General features: G+C 32.8%; 1 protein-coding gene across 2 annotated transcripts in view; it reads left to right on the forward strand.

Moving 5' to 3' along the window:
- The window catches only part of LOC114334365 (Bardet-Biedl syndrome 4 protein), a 369,578-nt gene that overhangs the window by 146,690 nt on the left and 197,926 nt on the right, over positions 1-24,962 (forward strand). For both annotated transcript variants that reach the window (XM_050649881.1, XM_050649882.1), the window contains exon 8: positions 1,508-1,679. In XM_050649881.1, coding sequence (XP_050505838.1) covers positions 1,508-1,679 — 172 coding nt within the window. The remainder of the gene's footprint in view (positions 1-1,507; positions 1,680-24,962) is intronic.

Raw genomic sequence — 24,962 nt, forward strand, 5'->3', positions numbered from 1 at the left:
TCGGGGAAAACTCATTACAACTTATTTAAAGTGTTTAAAAAAAGCTTCATTTTTGTTTAATAAAAAAAATTTCTAGCATGAAAAGTAAACAAGTTGTGCTCAAAACAAAGTTAGTCCCTTTTTTTTTGTAAAAAAATTGGAAAAATCACCCCCTAATTAGTATCTCAAATGAACTTAATCGTTACGACTTCACAAGTTTCTTAACCCGTGTATGTATTGTTTATATGATCTGTAAGTTTCATCGGTTCAAAGTCCTTATTTTTGAATGGGCTGTAGTTAAAAGGAGTTGAACGAGTCACTCATCACGAATGTATGCAAATTTAGAAACACCAAATCTCAATCAATTTTTGTCTAACAGAAAAACAAAAAAATACATGATATTCAGAAAAGCAATGCTGATTTTTTTGTTTTTCGAGATTTTTGGTATCTCTAACAATTTTTAAATTATTTTGAAAAAAAAAACATATTTTTCAAAATTAAATTTTTTAAAAATTTTTTTTTAAAACCAATTTTTTTCCACTTTGAATCGATGAAACTTACAGATCATATAAACACAACATAAGCAAAATAATTTGTAGAGCGGTAATGATTAATTTCATCTAAGTTGCTAATTAGGGGGTGGTCTTCCTGATTTTTTTTGCCAAAACAAAAGCGACCAACTTTCTTTTGAGCGTAACTTGCTTAAATTTAATGCTAGGAACTTTTTATAAAAACAGAAATAAATCTTTTTTTAAACAATTTAAAAAAGTTATAACGGGTTTTCCCCAAAAAGTGCTTAATTTTTTAAATATTTCACTTCGAAGTATTCTATTTGAAATTTGGTGAATATGAATCTATTTTTCATTGGCTATAACTCTGGTTTTACGAGGTCCAGAGACCTAACGTGTACACCATTTTTTTTACTTTTTTACAGGCTATATTTTTGCTAAGAACGTTTTTTTCGACAAATTACATACTTTTTGAGTTATTTGCGAAAAACCGTCTAAAAATGTAGTTATTTTGTTGAAAAATGAACATATTCACTCGCAAAAACTCGAAAAGTGTTGACTTGGCGAAAAAGCTCTATAGAACAAAAGTTACTTAAAATTAGCCAGTTTATCCATTTTCGGACTTATTTTAGACTTACATTTTTTCACCCCCAAAAGGAGGTGAAAGTCACCCCCAGGGCAAAAGCACACATCGGCACAATATCACTTTTTTTCTTTGACATGTAAGCTATGCGTATGCCAAATTTCATGTCAATCCAAGCGGTTCTTTAAAATTTAGAGCAAAAAACGTGAAAGAATGGACTAATGTTTCAAAGCTTCAAAATGCAAACTGTATCAAAGTTACACTTTTGTGGCTAATACAGTTTCTGATAGTTTTTAATCAAAATGACGATTTTGTGTAAAGTTTAATTTTTCCATGTTACTGACAAATAAAAAGCTGTACTTGTTAAATAAAGTAAAGAAAAGTTAGTTCAACACATTGTTTTTTAGAAAATGTTTTCTTACTTTATACATTGTAGGCGATAAGTTGTCTGAAGCGAGCTCTTTGGCTAGAACCGCTCAATTGGAAAGCTTTATTTAACCTCGGACTTTGTCACTTAGCAACTATGCAACCAGCTTCAGCTTTTAATTATACGTGTGCAGCTGTAAATCTCCGGCCCGAAATAAGCGACTCTTTTGCTGTTCTTGGAGGTAAGCATTAAATTTTATGATGTGTATGTATGTAGACTTAATCCATTAGCCACTGTTACTCTTACAACCTTGTAACATATCGATAATATCTTTCTACTTATACGATCTTAATATAATTAATCGCATCTTCTACTATTTTATACACGTGTTCGGACATCTGCTCTTTTAACTCGAATATGAGAATAGTATATTATTCAACGAGCATGTAATGATGGCTATTACTCACGATGATGAAGTTTGCGACGCGAGCCGTAGGCGAGTGTCGTAATTCATCAGAGTGAGTAATAGCCGTTACATGCAAGTAGTTGTTCTTCTTCTTCTTTAGGTGCCGTGTCTGTATTCAGACGTTGGCCGTCATCATTTTTACAATTTCCTGAAATCTCTCTCTATCGGCTGCTACGCGAAATAATTCTTCTACTGTGCAGCCACACCATTGTCTAATATTACGCAGCCATGAAAGTCTCTTTCGACCAATCCATCTCTTTCCCTCCACTTTTCCTTGTATTATAAGGCGAAGCAGATGGTATTTAGGTCCTCTAATTATATGGCCGAAGTATTCTGTTTTTCTCCTCTTTATGATGCTTATGAGCAGACGTTCCGAATTCATCATTTGAAGAACATCTTCATTGGAAGTGTGCGAAACCCACGATATCTTTAGGATTCGTCGATAGCACCACAATTCGAATGCTTCTATTTTGTTTAGCATTGTGGTTTTTAACGTCCATGTCTCACAACCATACAATAGGATAGACCACACATAACATTTCAGCACCTTCTTTCGAATATTCATCGACAGGTTTCTATTACATAAAACTGGTTTCCAGGTCATAAAAGCCTTCCGTGATATTTCGATCCTAGTTATTATCTCTTCATCAGAGTCACAATTTACATTTAACCAGCTGCCAAGGTACTTGAAATGATTTACCCGTTCTAAATCCTCTCCATCAAGAGAAAGCTGACCTTGATCTATATTAATCTTTCCAACTGCCATCCACTTTGTTTTTGAAATGTTGATTTTAAGGCCTCTCCGATAGCTTGCTTCACTGACTAGATTTAGTACTGTCTGAAGATCTTGTAAATTTTCAGCAAGAATGGCTGTATCGTCAGCGTATCTAATATTGTTGATTACTTCTCCGCCTAGCCTTACTCCCTCTTGTCTGTCATCCAAAGCCTCCCTAAAGATTTCTTCAGAGTACAGATTAAAAAGGGTGGGTGATAAAACACAACCTTGTCGTACTCCACGTTTTATCGGCAGTTTTTCAGTACGACGTCTCCAATTTGGATAGAGGCTACTTGATTGTAATATAAGTATTTCAGCAGTCTTATATCGTAGTGGTCTTATATCGTCCTGCTGCCTGCAGGCAATCGAAAAGTGTATCATGTTCAACTCGGTCGAATGCCTTCTCGAAGTCGATGAAACAAACATAAACGTTCTTTCGGAATTCACAACTTTTTTGTAATAGAACGCGCATACAAAATAGTGCTTCTCTAGTTCCTAGACCATTTCTAAATCCAAATTGCTTATTACCCATTCTAGTTTCGCACAGAAGTAATAGTCGGTTTTGTATAATACGTAAAAGTATCTTAAGTGTGTGACTCATCAAACTGATTAGTCTAAAATCGCTGCATTTGGTGGGCCTGCTTTTCTTTGGTAATGTTATAAACAGTGACTCCAACCAATCATCTGGTATTTTTCCTTCGTTGTAAATTTTGTTAAAGAAAGTAGTCAAGTAGGTAATGTTCTCCTCATCCAAAAGTTTAAGTAGCTCAACAGGGGTTTGATCTGGTCCAGGTGCTTTATTGTTTTTGGCTTGTTGTATTGCTTTTATGACTTCTGACTTCAGTATACTGGGACCTCTGACTAATTGGTTGTCACAGATAGTATTTGGAGCATTTTCTCGAGAAGCATCGTCAAAAAGGTCACTGATGTGTCTCTCCCATTCTTTGCACTGTTGTTCGTGATCAAAAATTTTTCCGTCTGCGGTTTTAAGTACGTGAGCATTTTTCTGTTTTCTAATTCCGGAGGTATATTTAAGTTTCTTGTGGAGGTTGAAACTGTCATGCTTTTTTTGGAGGTCTTTTATTTCTTTACATGAATTCTCGAGCCAGGATTCTTTGGCCTGTTTAATTTTTCTTTTTATGAGTTTGTTAATTTCACGGTATTTGCCAACATTGTAGGTGTTTTTAAAGATTCCCTTACGTCCTCTAAAATCGAGTTTTGAATATCGTACCAACATTCGTTAATAGTTCTGTTTTCGTTTGGTATATTTGATATTCTGTGCATTTTACTATTTATCTGCTGTGCTATGTGTTCGCGCGTTTGGGTGTTTTTAAGGGGATCGAGATATATCTTACTAGGCTTAGTTGGCTTTGTTAGTTTCTTTAATTTAATTTGTATTTTGGAGCAGAGTAAATTATGATTTGAGTTTATGTCGGCGCCGGGGTAAGTTCTTACATCTTTAATATTGTTCCGAAATCGATGGTTTATTAGGATGTAGTCTATTTGATTCCGTACTATTTTACCTTGATGTTCATCTTGAGGGGATTTCCACGTGTAGAGACGCCTTTCTGGAAGTTGAAACCAGGTATTTGTAATGACGAAGTCATTTTCTTGGCAGAATTCTATTAGACGCTCACCTCTTTGGTTTCTCTCTCCCAAGCCGAACTTTCCGGTGATGTTTTGTGTCATTTTTGTCCAACTTTAGCGTTAAAGTCTCCCATAATTATTGTTGTTTCGTGTTTCTTTGTTGTTTTTAGCACTTCTTCTATTTGATGGTAGAATTCTTCCATTTTCTGCTCATCTGCATCTGCAGTGGGAGCATAAACTTGGATGATATTTATATTTACAGGTTTAGTATTCAGCTGTATTAAAATTACTCTGTCTGACATTGGGATGAAGTTAGTCACATATTTACTAATATGCTGTTTCATAATTATTGCTACTCCGTTTCGATGTATATGGTCTTGATTTCCAGAAAAATAAACGGCGTATCCGTGTGCTATGAAATTCCCTGTATTTGGCCATCTTGTTTCACATACCCCCATGATAGTAATGTTTAGTCTGTCCATTTCAGAGAGTAGATTTCTCAGCTCACCGGCTTCATAAAAAGTTGTTACATTCCATGTAGCCATTTTATACGGATTCTTCATTTTCATCTTATGTATGGTGATGTTTTGCTCACAGGGATTTCGCTGGCTAGCGACCTGGGAAGCCCTGTGGTTTAATTTTGTATTCCTTCCCCTGCCGGATCTTGAGTTCCGCAGCCCATAATCAGTAATGTTATTCGTTTCACTAATTGATTTCATGATAACTTTACTAGGGATTATAATGGGGTGGTTTCCCGTTGCCTTCCCCATCGCAGTGTTTTAGCCGTATCAATCTAATATAGTCATTGTCGCCTAAAAGTGTCCATATTAAACTGTTCCGAAACTTTTTCTCCACCTTAACAAAGTAATGAAAATGCTGCTTCCCATTTCCATGTGATAGATTTTATACTAACCCTAAAAACCGGGGTCGCCACTTCCGCCATCCTTGCCGTACCGAAGGCTTCCCTCTCCGCCGTGGCTGCCGTTGTGGTCTTCATCCGTAACCCTGGACAAGGGACCCTAAGCAGGTACTAGTTTCCCGGGCCAAGAAACACCTGGAATCTGTGGGGGGCAGGGATTGATTCAGTTTCCCTGATGGGACTATCCAAGGAGTTCCAAGGAGTTCCTACCCACTACCCTAGTTGTTAACAACAACTAATCTATTTAAAGCATCAGTTAATAAAATAATTATAGCCAGAATGATCGCCAATATTCGAAACGAATAGGCACTAAAAGAAGAAGAACATTATTCAAAATCGAAAGATTTTATTTTTCATAAGAAAACATATTTTATATAACTATGGTAACATTGTTAGAATTGCCCTCTTTGAGCTTACGAAACAATGAAACAGACAGTTGATATTAGTGTCATGGAATGGAGGTAGCTTTTAAAAATAAGACATTTTTTAAGGCAATTACACGAAAATGAACGTGTGCTCTCAATAAAAATTTATTGTACAATAAACAGTAAGTAAAACAGAATTCATTGATATAAATTTCATATCCGTAAGCCCTTTTACGGAATTAATAGCGATTGTTTATATTTACCTTTGAATAACGTCAATCTTAAAATGTCAAATGTTGAAATTTAAACGTAAAGAAAATACTAACCCATTGTTACGGTTAAAAATCATTTAAACATTTTTTGAATTTAATTGTTGATATAAATTTCAATGGCTATTTTATTAAATAAACAAGTTTAAGTAATTTTATTTGCTAATAGGTATATTAAAGGTGCCCTGCACCACTTGGATCTAACTTCAACCCGTGAGTAATGATAAGTGAGTAACTTCAGCCCAGGTAAAGTAAGGGGTGTAATTATCTATTCAAAAACAGCGAATATGAGCATATTATTAAACGGTCGTAGAAAAAAGTCATTAAATTATGAATTCATTGGGGTTCTTCGTATTTCCGTTGACTGTTGCAAACCTTTTGACGTGAAAACCTTTAATCTCTGAATAAAAATTAATAATCTTGATCCTAAGATATTTCTTATTTTTGTAGTAACACAAAGAGCTCTAAAAGCTCCTAAAAAGGTACCAGACCGCCCCAAAATTTGCTTAAAAATTAAATTAAATACGCAAAAACAGTAACTACTAATTTTCCCCTCATCGTAACGGTCTAAAGAAGCCGATTTCTTATGCTGTTCAGTTAGTTAGTTTAATTACCCACCAATCGCAGGGTCAGTCTGTCGCACTTAGCACAACTACTAATGTAGTCTCCAGATTGTCAAGCAGTTTCAATTAACAATTCTCTTGTTACTCTCGTACGTCCATAGTTTGGAAAATCTTACATTTATTACGCGAATTATTCTCATTCTCTCACTATCACGATTAAGCTTTTGAACAGTGTTTGTAGTTAGTGTGTTTGTGTTATAAAATAAAACATTTATCTGCATCTATTATATTCATTTAAACACCGATTTACACCTTGCTTCGACTGGACAAAGATAATCAAAATCTTCGTAATCAACCACTACAGAAGCTGGTTCCCGTCTAATGTGAAGAACAAAAGAGACATTCTCAATGTCAATTAATTTACCAACTGGTGAAGTGTTCTAAACAGCCATAGATCGTAGTAATGACGATTTTAGTGTAGTATACTGCTTACTGATAGTCTGTAAAGTGACAATTAAATTAGGGAAAAAGAATCGTGAAACTATATTTCATACTCTTGAGAAAGTATGCTGTTTAACGTATTATAATGCAGAGAAGGTCTATTAGCAGTACTAGAAAAAAATTATTTCAAAGATCTAATTTTGTTTTTCCATGACCTGTTAATTGAATTCAATTATTAGGTCATAATAATAATGTACTGTTTTTTGTTAAAATTAAGTTGGTACTTTTTGACCACGGCTATTGCCCTATCAGTGTAGAAAGCAGAGAGAGAGAGAGAGAGAGAGAGAGAGAGAGAGAGAGAGAGAGAGAGAGAGAGAGAGAGAGAGAGAGTTTAAGGCAGCAGAGGAAGAACCGTTGCTTGCGGCAGTTAACAGTCAAGAGAGAGATGCATTTTCGTTTTTCAGTTTCTAAGCAAATACTCTCTTTGGGTAGGGATAACACTAGGTAGAAATAAAAACTAATATTACCCCTCGCCTGGGAAGGCCTTATGCTGTTCAGAATCGCCTATAATTGTACACATTTCTTCTAAATGACTTACTCAAACACATACTTAAATTTAACTTTACAGGGAAAAGTTTATTTTACCCAAATTATGCCCTTTTCGATTCACCTGGTAGATACACGTGCAGGGCTGATAGAATAAAATAGAATAGAAATATGTTTTATTGTCACTGAAAATTTTTACAACTTTATGGACAAAGCTTACATACAGTCAAAAGAAAACATAATATCAATAACAAATAACAACAAGTACAATTTACTAAAATAAGATAAATCGTCAATATATGTACAGTGTAATATAAGATATAAAAGCCAAGACAAAAACAATTTATTGCAAAATTTATATAAATTGCAAATTGAACATACTTACAATAAATATAATAAAATACATAAGGAACTGACAAGTTTATGCTACTGCGTATGAAACCCAATTTTCTTAGTTATTCATTAAAAAATTCTTCTATTGAATAGTATGGTCTTTTAGATAGATAGGCTTTTGTCATTTTACGGAACTTCGGGAAAGATGTTACAGATTTAAGTTGTAACGGGAGATGGTTGTACAGTTTCTTTGCGGAATATAATATAGATTTCTTTACTAACTCAGTGGATGGAATCGGTAAATAAATGTCAAAGATTGAATTTCTGGTGGAGTAAAGATGATCGGGCCTTGCTGGAAAGACATGAAGGTGTTTACGAATTAAACAAACCGTTTCTAGAATATATCAAGATGGAAGTGTTAAAATTCCGTGATCTCTGAAGTAACTTCTACAATGTGTAGATCTTCTGAGGCCAAACAGATATCTTATTGCTTTTTTTTGGAATTTAAAAATAACATCAAATTGTGCAGCTGTACTAGAACCCCAAAAAGAAGACCATATCGAAGATGAGACTCGAACAACGAAAAATATGTTATTTTAAAAGATGCTAAATTGAGTTCCCTTGAGACAGATCTTATTGCGAAGCAAGCCGAGGCGAGTTTCTTACTTAACGAATCGATATGAAGGGACCATTTGAGGTTGCTGTCTAAAAAATACCAAGAAATTTTACAAAATCAACGGTACTGATCTGGCTGTTATTAAGAGGCAAAGGTTGAAGAGCTCCTTTATAGGATAATGCTACTGTTTTATTTACGTTAAAAGAGAGTAAATTAGATTCAGACCAGGTCTGTATCGTCAGTAGATCCGAAGTTATAGTTTCATGAAGAGATGCAATAGTTGAGTTGCTTTAAGTGATACTGGTATCATCAGCAAAAAGAAAAATTTTCCCATCGATTTTTAAATTATTGATGTCATTTATAAAGATAAGGAACAGAAGAGGACCCAATACTGAACTTTGTGGTACTCCACATACAATGTTTTTGAGACTAGATTCAGTATCATTTGCTCTAACTAGTTGTTTCCTATTATTCAAGTAGGATTGGAACCAATTCAAATAAATACCTCGAATTCCATAGAAATTTAGTTTTGTAATCAAGATGTCGTGATTTACACAAGCTTTGGCATAGTCGCAGAAAACAGTGGCAGTATAAAGATTATTGTTTAGTGCTTGGTAAACCTCATGTAGTACAGAAAACATGGCATCAGTGGTACAATTATTTGTTAAAAAGCCGAACTGATTTTGTGATAAAATGTTGTTATCAACGAGTTTTAGTGAGTCTCTCAATAATTTTGAAGAGTACCGGTAGTAAGGCAATAGGTCTATAGTTGCAGGCATGAGATTTTTCACCACCCTTATGAAGAGGAATAATAATGGCTGTCTTTAGGCACTCTGGAAATTTACCTTTTTCGACGGAATCATTAATTAGAGAGACGAGGGTTTCCAACACATTTTCTGTAAGATTAGAGAACTTTATTGCTTTCGTACCAAACTCTTCGCAGGAGATCAAACATTTCTTGCTCATTTGCTGTCATAATTGTACTGTCATAAGCAAATATTAAATTGGAGATGTATGTATACAGGGTGTCCCGAAAAGATTGGTCATAAATTATACCACAGATTCTGGGGTCAAAAATAGGTTGATTAAACCTCACTTACCTATATACAATAGTGCTCACAAAAAAAGTTACAGCCCTTTGAAGTTACAAAATGAAAATCGATTTTTTTTAATATATCGAAAACTCCTAGAGATTTTTTATTGAAAATGGACATGAGGAGTGTTTATCGTAGCAACATCTTAAAAAAAATTATAGTGAAATTTGTGTACCCCATAAAAATTTTATGGGGGTTTTGTTCCTTTAAACCCCCCCAAACTTTTATGTACGTTCCAATTAAATTATTATTGTGGCACCATTAGTTAAACACAATATTTTTAAAACTTTTTTGCCTCTTAGTACTTTTTTGATAAGCCAGTGTTTATCGAGATATTTTGAATATTTGTCGAATCCACCACCTATTTGTGTATGGTTAAGTATGATTATAGACACCTGTTAATAATCTGAAAATTTATTTATAACTTAAATTTTTTGGTATATTTTTAAAAAGAAGCCACATCTCGATAACAGTTGACTTATCAAAAAAAGACTAAGAGACAAAAAAGTTTTAAAAACACTGTGTTTAACTAATGGTACCACAATAATAGTTTAATTGGAACGTACACAAACATTTGGCGGGTTTAAAGGAACAAAACCCCCATAAATTTTTTATGTAAATATAGTAAAAAAGTAGCCGCATCTCGATAAAAACTGGCTTATCGAAAAAATACTAAGAGGCAAAAAAGTTTTAAAAACGTTGTGTTCAACTAATGGTACTACAATAATGAATTAATTGAAACGTACACAAAAGTTTGGGGGGGTTCAAGGGAACAAAATCCCCATAAATTTTTTATGGGGTGGACAAATTTCACTATAATTTGGTTTTAAGGTGGACCTGTCATAAGAATTATACATGCCCGTTTTCAATAAAAAATCTTTGAAAGTTTTCGATATATTGAAAAAAATCAATTTTCATTTTGTAACTTCAAAGGGCTGTAACTTTTTTTATGAGCACATTTGTACTAAGGTAAGTTAGGTTCAATCGAACTATTTTTGATCCCAAAATGTGTGGTATAATTTATGACCATTCTTTTCGGGACACCCTGTATAACTCTCAGTAATAAACCTTCGCAAAATGACTTATTTTTAATTTAATAATTATTCATTATTCATGAATTATTCATTATGAATCACTAATTATTTATGCATAACATATTGCACATATCTTTTGAATAGTAAGTTATACTTATAATAGTGACATTTGAATAGTCGCAGATGACATTACGGGGTCACTTTGACCGACAAATTTTAAATGAGACCTTATGGTAAATGATAACTCCGTTTGAAAGATATTAAAAGTACCTATTAGTTAATACTAATTTCCTTTGGGTTTAAGTTAACTAACAAAACATAAACGTGCTAGAGCTACAGTTTTGGGCGTTGTGCGTGCAGGAACGCGTCCAACCTGCCCTCTGAAAATTTTCAGATAGAGGTAGACTTGCTCAAACGAAGCAGGTAAAACCATTTTTAAGACTTTTGTAATCATTTTTAAAAAAGGATGTACTGGGGAGTATTGATATTTTCATTTCTTTCAATCCATCCAGACACTGAAATTTATAGACAAAATTTTCGGTGCATCAAACTTTCAAATGGTCTAATTATGGTAGATAAAAATTTTGATACTTATTACAAATGTATTGTCTAATATAATGCATGTATTCAACCCCTAAAACCCACCTTTCATAGATAAATATGTATATAAAAATTGTTTTCCGCAAATCGCCAGGAAATTTTGACATTCCTGTCAAAATTTCTTGAAGAAAAAGTCAGGACTTCCTTACTGTAAGGAAATGTCATTTCCTTACTGTAAGGAAATGATATTTCCGTACAGTTGTTAGTGTTCTACATAAATGATAGAAGGTCTAGGAAGTATGCCATTACAACATTTTCTGAGAAAGAACTCGTATTTTTACTCATGCGATAGTCCATAAAACGTCTGTATGCATTTTCGTACTTTTCTCTTGATTTCTTTGGCAATAATTCTAATGAAGCAGTATTCACTGCCTCAACCAGCTCTGGAGGAGTCCCAGGAATGGAAATTTCATCATCACTTATCATTTTACTTTCGAGAACACCAGCAATTAAATTTATAAGCGTCAAGTTTGACAATTCAACCTCAATACGTTTCCATAGTAACCCAAGTAATTTTATTAGGAATTTCAAAGCACCATTTATTTGGGAATAAAATTATCGCGTTTTTTTTAAATCAATCAATATCTGTCGAATTTTAAACGATTTGCGGAAAAATAGTATGTTTACCTCGTAGGAAAAGCCACATTCCTGGACTCTGTGTTGCTAAGTCTCGACTTGCGCCTCGACTTAGCAATCTTCACAGTCGTCCAGGAATGTTAAGCTTTTCCTACCCGGTAAACAATGTACTATTTCTTTAACTTCAAATTGGACATTGTTGTGAGTGCAATCATTCAAAATCTCCTCTTTTTACATTACCTTTTATTTTACTCTATTTTATGACAAACGTTTCGACTGTAGGTTAATTCAAATAAACTTTCATTAGTAAGGTTGTAACTCGGGTTATATCACCACGATAAAAATTTAAACTGTTTGATTTGTTATTTTGAAAGGTGTCTTTTTGATTCTTATGACTTTTTGGTTAAAATGTACTGCTTTAGAGTTATTTTAAAAAATACCCAAAAACATCAATTTTTTAGGTAGAAAATAAACCATAGTAAGGAAATAGGTGCAAAATAAGTATTATTAAGTTTATATTAAGTATTTTTGAAAAATTTAAATGCAGAACGAAAGATTACCTTATCACCGAGGGCCGAAAGTTCCTGAAAACTTCTATAATGTTTATTTTAATAAGTTACAGGGGAAAAATCTAGTGTGATTTTTAATTTCAAATATATCGTTAAAAAAACTGTTTATTTATTCTAGGACTTTCGGCCTCGATAATCATGTAGTCTTTCATTCTGCGTTTAAATTTTTCAAAAATATTTATTAGTTTTTTCAGGATTTGAAAAAAATAACACCATGCCCGGGGTGATATTTTCCAAGTAGAGCATGTGCTATCTTTATCATACAACGCATTCAGTCGAACATGTCATGTGGTGACAAGACAGTGAAAAACAAGGCTAATAAATATTTGACACTGCTTCAGGAATATTTTGGGTTGTTTATTAAATAATATTGATAGTGTATTTGATAAGTAATTGATTTAAGACGTGAAAGTAATAAAAAGTTATTTATTATTTATGGAAGATCCAAGCAGAGGATACACCAAGATATATTCTGTGATCCAAGTATTTTGTTGTTGAAGATGTTCAAAATTGATCTAAGCGTTCAATACTATGGCATAGTGATAATATATTATTAAAAAAATCACTTTATCACTTTATCCATTTTCTCGATTAATAGTTTTTATTGTATAGTATATGAATTATTGTAATCAGTGAATACATAGTTAGTGAAAAAATAATCATGTTAATTAACTGAATTAATAATTTAAGCGATTATACGAGTAACGGTTATCCAAGAACATTCAAAAGCCATATCTAAGTTAATGATGACAATGTTATTGTCAACTAATGTTTACATCTCCTTGCCAGTGAGAACTTTAGAAGAAGTGAAGAAAGAAAAAGTAGGGATATGCGTAAAATATTAGCGCCTAAGCTCTTAAATTTTTCCCAAAAATTGGGGAATAAGTTATCATCTAGATCAGCGATACTCAACCTTTTTTTTCCTGGGCCACATAGTAGTTATTGCTACAGCTTGCGGGCCGCAATTTAGGTGAAGTAATATACAGTATGATACAAATGAAAATAAAAAATTCGTTATTTCGTAAATTGGCGACTATAAGAAAAAATCCTGAAACAGCTCGATTTTTTATTTTTAAGTTATGAGTTTTTTGACATATATGTTGTACTAGTGACGTCATCCATCTGACTGTGATGGCGTAATCGATGATTTTTTAAATAAGAATAGGGTTCGTGTGCTAGCTATTTGAAAGTTTATTCAATGTTCTATTCAGCAATTTAAAGATTTTTTGCATATTTCATTTTTGAACATAAAGATTCAGATGGATATGATCAAGCAAACAACGTGAAGAGCAAGTAACCGCAACTTTTGAGAGTTTTATAGTTATTTTGGTAATAATTTCCAGAATTCTCAATATTGATTTGCGTCTCTTTTTCCTTTAAAAATTGCCTCCAGATTTGTATCATCTTTAAAATCAATTAGTTCATCTGACAACATTGCTCTATTAAATCCCAATGCCGCAAGTTGTGTAGTAGCGGCTAATTCTAAGTGCCAGGGATTTTCCACTAATAGAAGTAATTTCCTAATTTTTCGAAAATCATTTAATCTTTCCTGAAATTCATGGCTTAAGAAAACTAAGTAATTAGAAATAGTAGCAAAGTTTTTTGGAGATACATCAATTCCATCTTGTTGACCTTTTACCAATGTCGAAAAGTTATACAGATTTTTTATATTAATTTCCTCGATGTTGGTACCTACATCTTTAGCGTGTCCTCGAAAGCAAATATTTTATCCTTCAACTGCGAAATAATTTTATGTTTAGCTTTTAATTTATAAACGACGATTAAATTCGCCAATTTTTCCTGTTATGTCGCAAATAAATGATAAAAGTTACCATTAACTATCTTACTCAAGTTCAAACTAATTTGGTCGTTTACAGAGCCCTTAAGTTAGCCTTCGGGCCACATAAACACGCAAGAGGGCCGCATGCGACTCGCGGGCCGCAGGTTGAGTATCACTGATCTAGGTGTTTTTCTTTTGTGACCCTTTGTTGGTATATTTTTCGCCATTATCCTGACTGTTTCTCTGTTGATTTTTTCCATGCCTGGTTGTTTATTTTAAAACTTCAAACAAGTAAATCCTCTTTATTTAACTCTTTGTCCTTTTGAATTGTCACTAAGACCCTTACACTTCAAACATTGGTAAAAATCGTATTCGAAAAATCTGCAGTAGTTAACAAAATTCTCCAAGCTTTATTATGTTACAAGTTATGCGGAGAATGAATATATTATTATGTAAAATTTCTAACAGTCGAAGTAAAATGGTTTTTATTTTACTGTCTTGTATTATTTAAAAATATTAAATTTTTATGTCTGTCTTTTAAAAGTAGGTAGGTTCCTATGTAAATATAAAAACTGATTCCACTCATAGTCCATTTACGCACGGTTTTAGCTCCAGATTTAAAAAACCGCTTTAGTACATTCTTTGACGGTTTTTGCTGTAAATTTTAAAGAACCGCTTGGATTGACATTAAATTTGACAAACGCATAGCTAACATGTCAAAGAAAAAAGGTGCCGATGTGTGCTTTTGCCCTAGGGGTGACTTTCACTCCATCTCAGGGGTGAAAAAATATATGTCCAAGATAAGTCCCGAAATGGATAAACTGACTAATTTTAAGCAACTTTTGTTCCATAGAGTTTTTCCACCAAATCAATACTTTTTGAGTTATTTGCAAGTGAATATGTTCATTTTTCAACAAAATAACCATGTTTTTACACGGTTTTTCGCAAATAACTCAAAACGTAGGAATTTTGCCGAAAAAAATATTCTTACCAAAACTATAGCTTATAAAAAAGTAAAAAAAAAACGGTGTGTATATTAGGTCTCTATACCTAGCAAAAGCAGAGTTATAGCTAATGAAAAATAGGTTCATATTCGAAAAACTCCAAATAGAATAATTCAATGTGAAATATTATTATCCAAATAATGAAGCATTCTTGGAGAAAACACATTACAAATTTTTTAAATTGTTTAAAAGCTTTATTTCTGTTTTTATAAAAAAAATTTCTAGCATCAGGTGTAACCAAGTTACGCTCAAAATAAAGTTAGTAACTTTTGTTTTGGCAGAAAAAATCAGGAAAATCACCCCCAATTTGCAACTTTAATGAAATAAATCGTTTCCGCTTCACAAGTTACTTTACTTATGTTGTTTTTATATGATCTGTAAGTTTTATCGATTCAAAGTGCTTATTTCTGAAAAAATTTAGTTTTAAAGTAAAATTTTTAAAAATTTTAATTTTGAAAAAAAAATGCTTTTTTTCAAAATAACTTAAAAATTGATAGATATACCAAAAATCTTAAACAATAAAAAAAGTCTGCTTTACTTTTCTGAATATTTTGTATTTCTTCGTTTTTCTGTAAGACAAAAATTGGTTAAGGTTCGGTGTTTCTAAATTTGCATACACTTGTTATAAGTGACTCGTTCAAGCCCTTTTAACTACAGCTCTTTCAAAAATAAGGACTTTGAACCGATGAAACTTACAGATCACATGATCAATACATACGCGAGTAAAAAACTTGTAAAGTGGTAACAATTAAGTTCATTTGAAATGCTAATTAGGGGGTGATTTTCCCGATTTCTTACCAAAAAAAAGGGACCAACTCTATTTTCAGGGTAGCTTGTTTACTTTTGATACTAAAACATTTTTTTTAAACAAAAGTAAGCATTTTTTAAACACTTTAAAAAAGTTAAAATGAATTTTGCCCAAAAAGGTGCTTCGTTTTTTGGTTATGGCACGTTAAATTATTCGATTTGTAATTTGACGAATATGAACCTATTTTTCATTAGCTATAACTCTGCTTCTACTAGGTATAGTGACCTAATATTTACACCTTATTTTTCACTTTTTTACCTGCTATGTTTTTGATACGAATTTTGTTTTCGACCAAATACATACTTTTTGAGTTATTTGCAAAAAACCGTCTGAAAACGGGGTTATTTAGTAAGAAAATTAACATATTCACTCGTAAATAACTCTAAAAGTATTAACTTGGTAAAAAAACTTTATAGAACAAAAGTTGCTTAGAATTAGTCATTTTATCCGTTTTCGGACTTACTTGGAACATATATTTTTCACCCCCAAAAAGGGGTTGAAACTCACCCCTAGGGCAAAAGCACACATTGGCCCAATATTACTTTTTTTCTTTGACTTGTTAACTATGTGTATTGTATGCCAAATTTCATGTCAATCCAAGCGGTTCTTTAAAATTTAGAGGTTTTGCAATATTTTACCTTTGAAGAACGTACTACTTGGATTGACATGAATTTGGCATACATGTCAAAGAAAAAAAGTGATATTGTGCTGATATTTGCTTTTGTCCCGGCGGTGAGTTACACTCCTTCTCGGGGTTAAAAAATATAATCTCAAAATAAGCCCGAAAGTGGATAAACTGACTAATTCTAAGTAACTTTTGATCTTTATCGTTTTTTCACTAAGTCAATACTTTTCGAGTTATGTGCTAGTGAATTTGTTCATTTTTCAACAAAAAAAAAATCGTTTTTAGACGATTTTTCGCAAATAACTCGGAAAATAAGTAGGTACATTAGCGAAAAAATATTGCTCATAAAAATGTTAAAAAAATGGTGTATGTATGAGGTCTTTAGACCCTAAGTCTAAGGCCAGACACGCGAAAATTTACGGCGCCGTAAGAACCGTAAAATGAAGCGCGAAAATGGATCTAAGACTGAATGGTAAAATATCGCGCAACAACATCGAACGGGCCCATCTTCGGCGTGTGTCGGAAACGAATGGACCTCAAATTTGCAGTTCATCTAGCCACAACAACGACCAAAATACTGCATTACAGTACATTTAAATTTAAATTTACATCCCCGTCTGGTCATGCTTTTTACGGCGGCTACTGCCGCTTCATTTTACAGCGCTTACTGCTCTTACGGCGCCGTAAATTATTGCCTGTCGGGCCTTACACTTAGAAGTAGAATTGTAGCTAATGAAAAATAAGTTCATAATCGTCTAATTTCAAATCGAATATTTCGACGTGATGGTTATTTCACGGGAAATTTATTTATTTTTGGGGAAAACTCATTACAACTTTTAAAGTGTTTAAAACAAGCTTGATTTTTGTTTTTTTAGAAAGTTTCTAGAATCAAAAGTAAGCACATTATGCTCAAAATCAAGTGGGTCCCTTTTTGGTAAAAAAAATCGTGAAAATCGCTCCCTAATTAGCACCCCAAATGATACTATTCGTTACCGCTTCACAAGTTGCTTTAATTATGTATTATTTATAACGTTATAATGTGTAAGTTTAATCGGTTCAAAGTGTTCAAGTGTAAAAGGTTCAAACTTTTAATTTTTAATTTTGAAATTTTTTTTTCAAAATAACTGAAAAATTATTAGTGATTCTTATCAAAAATATCAAAAAGTAAAAAATAAAATCCTAGCTTTTCTGAATATTTTTGATTCTTAGTGACTCGAACCATTTTTTTCACTTTTTTATCAGCTATAGTTGCTAACAATATGGTTTTCGATAAAATACTTACTATTTGAGTTATTTGGGAAAAACTGTCTAAAAACGTGTTTTTTTTTTTGTTAGAAACTCAATTTACTTTGTGAAAAAAACGCCATATAACAAAAGTTGCTTAGAATATGTTAGATTATCTATTTCCGGACTTATTTTGAACGTATATTTTTCACCACCGCAAAGGGGTGAAACCACAGACATAATAATGATTGACAAGGCATACTAATGGCAGGGGAGCACAAGCGGGGATTTTTGCAGTTACTCGAGCGCGTCAGATTATTAGAAGGGGAGAAACCTTGTACCCTGAAAATGTACCTCTACCATATATTGGCTCTGCAGGGGAGTTCGTTAAGGGGGGGCCGAAAAACAAAATATATCCTTAGAAAAACTCAAAATCGTCAGATTAAGATAAGGTGAGTTAAATACATGCAAAACAGTGTATATTTCAAAAATCTGAAGATTTGAGCGGGGCGTAAGGAAATGGGTGAGTCATAAAGTTTCACAAGAAAAAAGCGAATATTTCGTGAAATGAACAACAGATCAATAAACTAAAAAATACGTACTCAATATTTCTCAAAAATCTATCGAATAATACCAAATACGACTTCCCATGGAGAGGGATGGAAGGTAAATTTAATATTTTAAATAATAATCCCGCGATATTTCGCGAAATAAACATCACATCGAAAAACTGGAAAATACACTTATTCAATATTTTTGAAAAATCTATCGAATAGCACCAAACACCACCCCACACGGAGGTGTTGTGAGGGGTTAATTTAAAATCTTAAATGGGAGCCCCCAATTTTATTGCACATTTGGATTCCTTATATAAAAATAAGTAACTTTTATTCGAGACAATTTTTCGAATTATGGATAGATGGCGCTATAATCTAAAAAAATTATTGGAAATGGTAAATTAAATTAAAAATGGAAAATCCCCACTAAAATGGAAAACTTTACTTAACTTTTTTTGGTTTTAGGACCTACTCTTCACAACTCAATAGATCCTCAAAGCGCTCGAGTGACTGCACATTTAGCATACTTTGCTCCCCTACCATAGGCCAAATAGTGTAACGCGCGAGCAGTCGATCGGTGGTCTATATATCTTTTTTTACTAAGCGATCCCGCCCATATAGTGTTGCCAGGTCCGATTTGTTTTTAATCGGTACATAAGCAAAAACAAATCGGGATTTAGGGTTGTAGATCGGGACAAGCCTAACTCGGGTTTTAGTTTCTACTTACTGTCTACTTCAAAGATGAACTTGTACCGTTGGTTGCTTTTACTTGGGGGGTGACAGTTACAGTTACCCTTCTCGGGGGTGAACAAAAGGGCGTTTAAGGTAAGTCCCAAAATGGATCAACTGACTAACTCTAAAAAACTTTTGTTCTATATAATTTTTAAACTAAGTCAATACTTTTCGAATAATTTTATCGAAAAAATATTCTTAGCAAAAATGTAGCTTTTAAAAAAGCAAAAAAATTGTATGTTCAGAAAGTCTATAAAACCAGTAAAAGCAAAGTTGTAGCTCATCAAAAATACGTTCTTATTCATCAAATTCCAAATCGAATTTTTCAACTTGAAATAACCAAAAAATTACGAGTTACGCTCAAAATAAAGTTGGCTCCTTTTTTTAGTAAAAAAAAATGGTGAAAATCTCTCCCTATTTAGCACCGTAAATAAAATTAATCGTTACCGCTTTACCATTTACTTTATATATATTTATAATTTATACGATCTGTAAGGTTTGCTTCTTGGGAGTGCTTAGTTTTGAAAAAAATTGGTTTTATAGTAAAAAAAGAAATTCTAAAATATTTGAAATGCCCTTTTTTCAAAAATTACTTAAAAAGTATTAGGGATACTAAAAATCTCAAGGAGTAAAAAGTAGGTAGGTTTTCAAAAATTGGTTCAAATATGGTTGTTCATATTTTGCATACACTCGTGATTAGTGACTCGTTCAGGCCCTTTTAATCATGTCAAAAATACATAGGAAAAGTAAATTGTTTGTAAAGCGGTAACGATTAATTTCATTTGGGGTGCTAAGTAGAGGGAGATTTTCACAATTTTTTTACCAAAAAAAGAGTCAACTTGATTTTGAGCATAACTCACTTAGTTTTGATGCTAGAAACTTTTTTAAAACAATAAAATAAAGCTTGATTAAAAAAGTTTTAATTGGTTTTTCCCGAAAAGTGCTTCATTTCTTGGTTATTTCACGTTGAAATATTTAATTTGGAATTTGACGAATGGGAACGTATTTTTCATTAGCTACAAATTTGCTTTTGCTGGGTCTATAGACTTTACGAATACACAGCTCTCTTTGTTTTTTTCTAAGCTACATTTTTGCTAAAAAATAGTTTTTTCGATAAAATACTTACTTTTTGAGTTATTGGTGAAAATCGACTGAAAACGTGATTTTTTTGTCGAAAAATAAACATTTTCAATCGTAAATAACCCGAAAAGTATACTCCGGATTTATTTTAAACGCGCGGTTTTTCACCCCCAGCTAGGGGTGACTGTCACCCCCCGAGTAAAAGCAACCAACGGCACAAGCCGTCCAAATTTTCATACAATTCGGAGTTGATCCTGAAAATTACACGGTATCGCCGTATTTCCCGTTCATTTACTGGACTACAAGGTGTTTCTATAATCTGTATTTAATCCGACATTTTTCATTCGATTTTACCGCTTTTAGGAGTGCCTTGTTTTTATAACATAGTTATAAAATTCACTGCAAGTCCTCCTGAAATTGGTTTTCGTGGGTGAAAATCGGGACATTTGTGTCCCGATCAGGTACAAATCGGTACGCGTCCCCAGACCCCTGAAAATCGGGACGTCCCGCGCAAATCGGGACACCTGGTAACGCTACGCCCATATAACAGACAAAGATGGCTAGACCACTCAAAGTGAATATTAACTAATATTGGTGTTATATCTTGGTGCACAGAGCGGCTCATACCTTACCTTATCTATTCGTATTATATTTATAACTCAACACCAGGGCAAAAGAACATAGAACAATATCCCTTTTTTTCTTTAACATGTTAGTTTCAATATTTTACCGTGAGTGAATGGACTATCGAGAACCTCAACAAATGCACATCGTTTAAAACTGCGAAATTCGAGTTATCTAGTGAGTGCAATTATACCGTACGTATTTGAACACTTTTAGTTAGATTTGGTTAGTTTAGTCGGAACTCGAATATATCCAGTTTTTTCTTTTTTGCTTAATTAGAAACAATAAAACGGTAATGCACTAACATAAATTTCGAAAAGTGCTCTAGCCGGCTTAATCACGTACCTGAGGTGTCGACAAAGTGGCTCATTACCAACTACAAACACTTTAATATTCTGGACAAATAATTGTATCTAAACACTGTGTTTCTGCTTCTGACTACATGGGCAGTAACGTACAAAATAACCCCTCTACAGTTTCAAATATCGATATGACTCAAACTACAGATATTGCAACTTCTGCAGTAGTCGCAATGAAGCTTAAAATAGAACGAAACTTCGCAATTTTTACAGAATGGATCGATTTGGTTGAAAATTTGAGAATAAGTAGTGGATAGTCCAAGGATCAAAATCTATACCATGCTTAAAGGCACCTTTACCATGGGGGTGGTTGTCACCCCATCTCGAGGGTGGACATTTTTTATTATATTTTAATCACAAAAGTTGGTTAAACCGTTCATTTTAAGCAAAAAATGGTCTATACATTCTTTTTGATAAATTTGATAGTTTTCGATTTGTTCGCTATCGAAAGTGTTAGTTTTATATCGAAAAAATCAATGTTTTTAATAAGTTTTCTGCTAATAACTCTAAAAGTTTTCGTTTTATCAAAACAACTGTACTTAACAAAAATGTACCTTTTGAAAACATAAACAAAATCGTTTTTTTAAATTCTCTTTAACACCAATAGTAATCGAGCTATACTTTATTATGTGTTGGCTCTTCTACGTCAAATTCTAAATATAGTAGTTTCAAAGTCAAAGACGGGAAAACTATGCATTTTTCAAGGACAACTTGTTCAAACTAATTTAAAGTGCTTAAAAAATCTATCTCCAGAAATAAAAAAAAGTCTCTAGCTCAAAAGATAAGTGACTTATAATGAAAAGAATGTCAGTCCCTATTTTTTTCAACGAAAAAGTGATCGCAAGCAACCCCCTAATCACCTCGCTAATTAAAATTATTAATTGACCTTATTTGGGCTTTTTAATTTATGTATTATTAATGGGTTCTAGAAGTTTGACCGTCTTAGAATGATTAGTTAAAAAAAAAGGAGTTAAAAGCGAATAACGAATTTTTGTAGTTTGGAAAAAAATGGCATTTTCTTCAGAATTTGAAATTGTAGCTTATTTAATTCCCAAGAACTTGGTTTGCAAACGTTTTTTCTACAGCAAAAAATAAGTGAGCTAATAGACAATTACAACTTGAAATAACATGAAAAAACCACTTTAACCAACCCTTTCAAAGTCACCACTTTGCGACTGATGATTTTAAAAAACTTTCTTCAATATTTTGTAAATATATTCAGCGCGTGGGTTGACCCAGAAACATTCAGCCACCGAAAGAACATTCATTTAAATAAGTGTTTTTCAATCTTTTTGATTTAGCGACCCCTTTACTGGTTGAAATATTCTGACGACCCCCTTGTGTCATTTGAAACCAAAGAAATAATGTAATTAAAAGACTACATACGTTAAGTAGTAAAAATTTTTTCTGTAAAATAACAACACCTGAGGTCAAAAAAGTTGCGTTGTATTAAAACACAAATTTTAAGCCCAAAATGAGTAGCTAAAAATATTTTTCTCCACTGCCACAAAGGCTCTATATTATTTTAATATAAAACATCATTGTAGCAGTGGAAAAAATAAAAAAATTTAACTTTTTCAAACACAGATCTTCATATTTTTTTATTAACTAATTTTTGAAACATCACGGTTATTTATTTTGTACCCCAAAAAAGTTTAAATAAAATCTGTATTGTTGTGGTTGGTTCATGTGTATAATACTAACGTATACTTTATTTGGCTATGTCGCCACTAAATAATAAATACACAAAAATTAATTTAGAAACGTACTTCAAAAAATGTGATGATATACTCAAATAAAATATACGATAGTGTAAAAAAGTTAACATTACCAATCGTTATTTCACTTCTAAAATAACGTAACCTTGGACGTCAACGCTTCTGTACTAAACGGTACTGTCATAAATATAGGCGTAAAGGAGGCGTTATATTGTTACCTACTAGAGAATAAAATCAAAAGGTCTAAAAGAATAAAATCGAAATACATCTATTTGAACAACTGGATAGCAGTACCAGTGGACCACGTGCATTTTCGGACCTCTTGGAGAACGACTTTATGTTTGCGAAACTCTATCTTAGCTTCATTTTCAAAAGTAGAATCATCAGCTGACGATTTCCGCAGTGACGATCTTAGTACAGATCAAGAATTTCTGTACGATATTTCACAAAACAGAAAGTGGTGTTTGTTCAGAACAACTTTCTAAGCGACAGCCTGGGAAAATGGTTGATTCGTGCTGGCTTACCACTGCTTCCCGCATCTTTCGGTTATATGTAGCAATCGGAAACCCCTCGGAAAATTTACAAATACTAAGCCATTTTAGAATAAAAGTGTATGCGCCCATGTGGTTTTGCATTAAGGCTCAACCATCATGACTTAATGGTGCAAGCCATCTATTGAAGACAATATGACTCTGCGAGCAGACCTCATCTTAATACCAGAATTAAAAGATATAATCTACAAAAATATTTAAGGAAAGGGATACTTTGGCAGTCCAGAGAATATTATTTTGATTATGCTAATATTTGGTGAACTTAAAAACATAAGATAACTGGGATTTTAAACAATTGTTAAGAGGAAATAGTTAAATTACAAAGATAAGCGATATTTCATAGTAGCAGAATTATTTTTTTTGCGCTAAGGAATACTTTGAGATTATCGACTGTCAGAAAGTTTTATAAACAGAGCCTCGTGTAACTATGAAGCTATCAAAAGACCAACTAAGAGAAGTTGTTGAAAATCCCGACACCAGTCTTTTGGCATATTATGTAACAGCATACCATTGTCGCACACAAGCGGTTGAGAGGGCGTATTTTCGTTTACTTTTTGTGTTCAAACCAAAGTCAGCTTTAGCTCAATTTATTTTTTTTGTATGCAGAAAAAATCTACCATACAAAAAAATATAGTTTTTTTTTGAAAAATCCTTAGTTTTATATAGCTCTGTGGTAGTGGAAAAAATTATTTATCGGCCAAAATACATACTATGATGGCAGTTATCTTATCAAATACGTTTTTTGGCTCAGGCGACCATAACAAATTAAAAAAAAAACGAATTTGACATTTATTAGATGATTACATTTTTTCGAAAAAATCTCATTCTTATGCAGCTCTGTGACAGTGGAAAAAAATAAAATTAATTATAAAACAAAACACTGTGAAGTAAGTTATCTTATCATACATCTTTTCTGGGGTCAGGAAACTTAATTTAAAAAACAAAATAAAAACACATTACTCAACGGCCCACCCTATTAAGTAATGATTTTTTCCTATTTTGGTACATTTATCTGTTATTCACACGGGCAAAAATTAAAGAGCAGCCCACATATTGATTTGCAGTTTGACGAATCTATTGATGTTTCTGACTAGGCACAGTTTGTAGTATATGCGCGCTTTAAATCAGATGCCGGTATCACTGAAGCAATTCCTGCAAACACTACTGACAAGTGTTTGTACGATATGTTTTTGGAAAACACTTGTGACTACAATATTCATATGAAAAAATGTACCGCTATTTGTTGCAATGGTGCTAATAGGCTATTGATTATATTCAAAATAAGATACCTAAAAGGAACTACAACGTTAACGGGGTTTTATTATTTCATATGGTCAATGGACATCAATATATGAAAAAACCGCGGAGTGCTACCATTTACAGGGGTGCGTTTTTGAGAAATGGGTGAATTAGTCCCTGGGCACAGGTTACATTAGGGTGAGTTCTATGCACTTTTGGTACAAACATATCTACATAAAAATTGTTCCTGGTTAAATTTCGTATCTAAATATCACTTTTTAAAGTCAATGATACTTTTTTTTACAAAAATATATTCAAAAGAAAAAGCACAAAGAAACCCAAAAGAAATAAATTTTGTTTTTTGTCCCATAACTTTTGTCCACGAGGATATAGGTATAGATATTGCTTTACAGAAAAAAAATCTACACATTTCTTCTTTAAGATGTTGTTTAGTAGAGGTAATTAGGATT

This window comes from Diabrotica virgifera, chromosome 4, assembly GCF_917563875.1.
Source record: "Diabrotica virgifera virgifera chromosome 4, PGI_DIABVI_V3a".
Lineage (NCBI taxonomy): Eukaryota > Metazoa > Arthropoda > Insecta > Coleoptera > Chrysomelidae > Diabrotica > Diabrotica virgifera.